At 54.6% G+C, this 6438-nt stretch overlaps 1 protein-coding gene across 1 annotated transcript in view; it reads left to right on the top strand.

The window, feature by feature from the left end:
* GPR144 (G protein-coupled receptor 144) overlaps positions 1-6438 on the top strand; it is a gene marked incomplete at its 3' end in the record, with an annotated part of 22225 nt that overhangs the window by 699 nt on the left and 15088 nt on the right. The window contains exons 3-10 of the mRNA XM_008936323.1: positions 202-432; positions 1156-1809; positions 2462-2560; positions 3041-3126; positions 3516-3797; positions 4997-5108; positions 5488-5622; positions 5903-6023. Of these exons, the coding sequence (XP_008934571.1) occupies positions 202-432; positions 1156-1809; positions 2462-2560; positions 3041-3126; positions 3516-3797; positions 4997-5108; positions 5488-5622; positions 5903-6023 (1720 nt within the window). The remainder of the gene's footprint in view (positions 1-201; positions 433-1155; positions 1810-2461; positions 2561-3040; positions 3127-3515; positions 3798-4996; positions 5109-5487; positions 5623-5902; positions 6024-6438) is intronic.

Below are 6438 nucleotides of genomic sequence, written 5' to 3'. Positions count from 1 at the left end.
TCCAGTGTAGTCTGGCCCTTCCTGTCACACTGTGCCCACTGAACATCCCAAGGGCTTCTGCCTCCAGCTCCTCCGGGGTGCACCAGGCAGTATTAGTAAATGGTTGGGGATGCTGCAGGAGGCTGACCCTGTCGTGTACGTGGCACCACGGAGGGTCAGAGAGGCTTTCTGTTTCTCCACGTTGTGTGTGTCTTTCTCCAGGTTTTGGTCCTGTTACAATTGAGACCTCCAGACACATGTATGAATATGTGGCCACTGCTTTGGACTGGTGGCACGCAGACAGATACTGTGAGCAACGCTTTGCTCAGTTGCTTTTTGAACCCCAAGATGGTGAGCTGGCTTCCTTCAGCACGCTGCTGCAGTCCCACCACATCAGGGGTTCTCTCTGGCTAAATGAAAGGGATGATGTCCTGCACAAACCCAGATGGAGACGTGAGTATAAGCGGGCTCAGGCTGTTTGGAGATGTGCTCACTGCTGGGTCTTTCTCATTCTGAAAAATTAATCTGACTGGAAAAGTTACCACTCGTTTTTTATTGTAACTGTGGTAACACCTAGGACCTCTAGTCAGCAGCTGGAGCTGGCAGCATGAATAACAGTGATCCCTGCACAGCAGCTGGTCACTGCCCAGGTATTTTACAGCACTGCAACAGAAGGGAGTTGCAAAGGGGCTCCTCTGCCCTGTCCTCCACCACCATCCCCCTGTAGAGCCAGTCTGGCTTTGCTCAGTCCCACCACTGGTGATGTGTGGGTGCTGCAGAGCAATGGTGTTAGAGACAGGACCATGAGAACGGGCGTGCCCCAGCCAGAAAGGCACCACGTGGCAGAAGCCTCAAAAGTCTTATTTGACCATGCTCTTGGTTGCTATACATGGGATGCTTGGGAACACGTTGTTCCTTCCATATTCACTGTTTACAAACCTATTTGCTAGAAAACTAAGTTTCTAGAAATGACACTTGCTAAAATGATACAATTTCAGCTGGCATGGGGGAAGCAGAAGCCTTGTTGCATGCTCATGGGATGTCCTTGACTGCAATGTCCATGAGTTCTTAGCCTGAGTAGGAGGCAAATAAAAATGATGGTTTCATCCAGGTGGAAGATGAGCAGGCTTTGGCACCTGCTTCTTCCTTTATGCTGGTGGAAATTCCTCCTTCTAGGGGACCACATTGTACCAGTCCTTGTATTTAGAGACAAAACAGACACGAAGTACGCGAGGGTGCTCTCTGCCTTCCCAGCCCTGCCTGCTGTCACAGCCTGTGCTCACCTCCAGTGGGACACCAGGAGCCAGGAGATCGCCACCATCTTCTCCTACGCTGTGCCAGCTTCCATCAACGAGTTCCAGCTCCGCGGCTTTGTCGACGAGGAGGGCTTTGTCCGCTTTGCTCTCATAGTCCACGAGCACCATTCCCCATACCTGCCCGTGTTCCGTGCTGATGGACAGTGGCATCACTTCTGCGTGGCCTGGCAGAGGGAGAACGGGACCTGGGCCATCTATGCCGATGGTAAAAGGAGGGCAGCTGCCAGTGGCTTGTGTGCTGCGGGGCCGGCTGCCCCCCCGGCCATCGGCGGCCAGGGCACTTTCATAATTGGGCAGGATCAGGATTCCCTGGGGGGCACCTTCAGGGAGAAAGAGTCCTTCAGTGGGAACATCACTGACTTGCACATCTGGCAGAGAGTCCTCAGCGCGGAGCAGATTGAGAAGGTTCGGTCCTGCTGGGTGCTGGAGCAAGACCTTGTATTTGGGTGGAGCTCAAATGCTCTGGAGGTTGAAAGCACCGTTCAGGAAGTGACCACAAAGTTTCTCTGCCCCGGTAAGTCTCATTGCCCTTGCTGCTCCAGCTCCCTTCTGCAGCAGGGGGTGAGCGTGGAGGGATAGTCTAGGAGGCCAGTCCCATCCTTCAAGAGGGAGTTTGGTGCAGGTTGTGGGAGGATGCTTCTGCTTTGGATAGGAAAGCCAGAAGCACATCCGGAGATGGGCTGGGCACTTTATGAATCATACTCAGAGGCCCAGTCATCTCTAAACCCTTGGTCATTGAAGACCCCTGCAGTGACCCCAGCAAAGATAGGAGCTCAGAAGTCATGAGCTATTGACACTTGCTCTTCTAGTGAGGGACATGGGTTACTCGTCAGCAGTGCTGTTTCTGGGCTTCACACTGAGGAAATGGACACTGCTGGGAGGAGGGATTCGGTCTCAGCCAGACTGGTGTGACATTACTGATAAATCGTGAGCTCAGGACCTGGCACTGCTGTCTCCTCTGAGTTCCTTCTGGAGGGGATTTACCAGGCGGGTTGGGAGCAGTTTCTGGGCCCAGTCCCTGCTCTGCCCTGGCTCTGGGGCTGCTGGAGGAGTGGTTCACAGCCTTTGTCTTTGATGGGATTAGTGGATTGCTCGCTGGGAGCGTGATACCTGCTGGGGACAGTGTGTCTCTGAGGGACCTGGGACTTCTCTTTGTGTTTCCACAGGGCCTGTTGAGGAATGCCTAGTTTTTGAAGCTGGCAGCAGTGGATTCAGTTACACACCTTGTTCACAATCTTTGCCTTTTATCTGTTGCCACAGAAAGGGTACAGTGTCTGTTATTTATTTATTCATTACTTCCACAGCATTCTCTCCTGGAGGTTCTAGCTAGGAAGATGGCAAATGGTGGGGAGGCCTCATGTTCGCTCTAAAGCAACCGCATACAAAACCTGCTGTAGCTGTGACTCTGCTTCAGCTGCATGTGCTCTGACAGGTTATTTTGCTGCTCTCCAGTTAGGCAGTGGTTGTGCATGTCACACAGCTTCTGCAGGCAGTGCTGCAGAGTGCCTCCCAGTCCAGGCATCTCCAGACTTTGGCTGGGGGACGTGGGGAGGAGGCAGAGAAGCATTAGGCTGTCCCTCCAGGTGGGATCTTGTGCCAGAGTAAGGTGCAGCTGTGGACACTCCTCGTGCTGACTGCCCCACGAACTTAGGCACCACCTGAGGACTGTTGCCCAGGCTCTGAGTGTGGCCTTGTTCACATGCTGCTCGACCCCCCAGCAGTGGTTGTGCTCTTGTTCCATTCAGATGCATACTGGCAGCTGCAGAGAGCCCAGCTGGAATCCAGGCGTTCGCTGGTGGGCCGCGTGAACGCGCTGGCGGAGAGGAGTGTGGTGAGTCCTGAGCCCCAGCAGCGCCCGCTGGCCCCGGGAGCCATGCGGGTGGGCTCGCTGGCACCTGCTGGTGTTTGAAGGCACCTGGCCAGCAGTTATTCCTGTGGCCTTTCTGAGCTGCTCTTGGAGGGTGCGACCAATGCAGCTGTAACTTGTCCTCTAGTGAAAAAAGCAAAATATTTCTTCAGTTTGGCTCATTTCACTGAGCTTGAGAGCCTGGACAAGAGTTTCAAATGTCAAAGCAGATTGCTTCCCTAAGTTACGCCTGGTTGGCCAGGCAGGTAGGGGTCCTGACACCAGCAAGGGCATGCAGGGCATTGCTGAGGTGTGGCTGATGATCAGGCAGAGTCAGGGCTCTGCACTGAACTAAAACATCTTTTCTCTGGCAGATTCCTGAGAATGTCTTCACAAGTGATGTCCAAGACATGAACCTCTCTGTTGCTCTCGATGCTCTTGATGTCTTGGCAACTGTTCTGAGGGAAGCAGAGACACCTGTGCTGGAGGCCTCTGACCTCCTTTCAGTGCTTCGATTGCTAAAGCAAGTTTCTGTTGTGGAAGTCCAGGAGGGAGAGGAGCTGGAGATGTTGGAGCAGTTGGGACACTATTACGTGGAAGTGACTGAGTTAATCTTGGAAGAGCAGAATGTTGAAGTGTGGTCATCAGTCAGCCAGGTAACAGTGTCACCAGCAGTGTGGCCACTGTGTGCCACGTCTGTTCATCTTGCTGTGTGTGCAGCTCCTGGACGTGCTGCATGACCACAGGCTGAGGACCTGTCCTTGCAGGGTCACATGTAGCCTTTCTGGTGAGATTCTGGAGCTTGTGAAAATGCTGCAGGCATGGGCGTGGAGCCACTTTGCCAGCTCAGATAAGGGCTGGCTCCTTACTGTTGCCCCAAAATGCAGTCAAGTGGTGCCTTCCTTGCACACCCCTCCAGTGGTTGTCTCAGCTCTCTTCAGGCTTCTCCATTTTGTCAGCCTGGATTTATGGGCTTACACATATTCCTTGCTCCCACATCCTGCTGCCTCTGGCAGGGCAGTGCCCTTCACTTTGTACTTGGTTGTGTTTTCCATGGGTGAGCTGCCAAGGGCCTATCTGTCATCAGCCCCCACGCTGTTCAAAACACCGTCAGGCTTTGTGTGAGGGGTTTCCATCATCCACCCCCTTTAGGATTTTCTCCATTAGCTTCTTCCCTTCTCACATGGGTCTTTGTGTCTGTTGTATGGTCTGCACTCTCCACCTGTCCCTGGGAGATGTGTGACAGTGTCTGGCCTGGCCAGTGCTCCAGGAACCACGCCAGGGACCTCCAGAGACGAAAGGATGCTGAATAGTTCAGAGTTTACCTCATTGCTCAGACTTGCTTAGGTCTCTGTGGCCACAATTACTCACAGCTTCCCCACAGTGGCACAAAACCAGCTCTGGCCCAGCGTAGCTGGTGCAGCAGGTCCATCTGCTGTAGGAGAAAAGGTTTGAGTGTGTGTGCTATGGGGGTGGCACTTGTGCTGCCCAGCACACACAGGACCCTGAGTAAAGGGTCCAGTCACCTGCTACCCTCCCAGCAGTGGCATCTAGTTCTGGGTTAAAGCTTTTCTGGGAAGAGAGGGTGGTTGTTTTGCAGCTTTGCCAAAATCGAGAGGCAGGTCTAAAAATCTGCTTTCTTTCCAAGCAGCTTATTTGGTTAGGTTATTCCATGCTGTTTTAATGGCTTTGTATAAAAATCAGCAAGTTTCCTTCATTGCCAGTCTCTTCTCCCTGTGAAAGGATCTGGGAACATCCTTTAATAAAGAAAACAAAGAAAGGGAAAGTTTAAGGGCACTCGTGTGAGCTGTGCTGCAGGTGACGTTGGTTTCCATTGCTGTCCCTGTGTTTGCAGGTTATCAGAGGGCCCATGGCTGTAGTTGAGCTCTGTGACAGAATGATGTCACACTTAGCTCCCCTGCTGACCACAGGGAGGACGAAGATCACGATCCAGCACGGGAACGTGGGTGAGTGGCACTGGCAGAGCTGGGGGAAAGCATCTCACCGGGACTCAGCTCAGTCATCCCCTCTGGTTCCCAGTCCACTCCTGGCACCTCTTCTCCTCTGGCTCATCTCTTGCTAGCCCTGCAGCCATCTCCCCATTTCCTCCATGCAGAAGTGTCACAGTGTGGGGGCACCTCTCACACTGTGGACTGTAAGAGGGTTGTAAGAAACCTTTGGGCACAGGAAGAACACACTGAGCACGTGGTCTGCACTGAAAGGGATCTTTCTGCTGCTGCTGTGGGTCTTGGCTGGGGTTATAATGTCCTTGTGGTACTTTGCTGTAGCAGTAGCTATGGAGGGAGCCTGAACCTTGGTTCAGTCCCTAATTTTACCCCTCCACAGGGCTGGAGGTCAGGAAGCTGGACCTGAGCGGGCAGGAGCCGAGCAGTGGGGCGTACCTGGTCCAGAGCCCTGAGAAGGGCAGGCACGACCTCATTGAAGTTCCTGCAGAAGAAATACAAAGACTGAAAGCCAGAGGTGGGTTCTGGTGCCCGTGCCTCCCCGTGGCTCCCCTGGCACTCCTGCACCAGCCTCCTGAACGGGATGAGCTCTGCCCTGCACACAGGCAGTCTGGAGGAGCGTGGGGAGCAGATGAAAGGTGAAAGGGAGATGGCCCATGGGGGAAGGATTATCTACAGCCTCTCTACAGGCACAACCTGGAGCCCCAGTGTCACGCCCCCAGCTTAGGGCAGCTGAAGCACGGGCTGCTCAGAGCGGCCCGTGTGCCTGTGCCCACCCCAGTGCTCTGCCCCTCCAGGTCTCTGCAGAGTCGTGGTGAAGAACATGTGGTTTGGGTACAGCTCCCTGCAGCGCTGCCTGCCCGGCGCGGGCACCGCCGCTGCCTCCCGGGACACCGCTGCCTCCGACGGGGCACAGAAGTGAGTGAAGCACCCCCTGCCCAGGGCTGCCCTCTTGGCACCACAGGAGAATTTTCCAAGCCTCATTGCTCTGGTTTGGCATCCCCTCCACCCTACTCCATCCTGTCCCGGGTGTCCTTGTCCCTGCCTTCTCCAGTGTGCATGTGGCAACCAGACCGTATGGGGCTCTGGAGCCAATGCTCTGGGGGGCAGGGACCCTTGGCACACCTCGGCCAGAGCTGTGCCACAGGGCTGCATGTGTGCTGTGTGCCCAGCAGCACCAGGGCAGGGATTGTCCCCCTGGACTCGGCACTGGGGAGGCCACACCTCAAATCCTGGGGTCAGTTTTGGGCCTCTCACTCCAAGAAGGACCTTGAGGGGCTGGAGTGTGTCCAGAGAAGGGCAAAGCAGCTGGGGAAGGGTCTAGAGCACAAGT

This window comes from Merops nubicus, unplaced genomic scaffold (assembly GCF_000691845.1).
Source record: "Merops nubicus isolate BGI_N331 unplaced genomic scaffold, ASM69184v1 scaffold36162, whole genome shotgun sequence".
NCBI classification, from domain to species: domain Eukaryota; kingdom Metazoa; phylum Chordata; class Aves; order Coraciiformes; family Meropidae; genus Merops; species Merops nubicus.
Note: the sequence above shows the minus strand (reverse complement) of the source record. Positions and strands in the feature narration are given on the sequence as shown.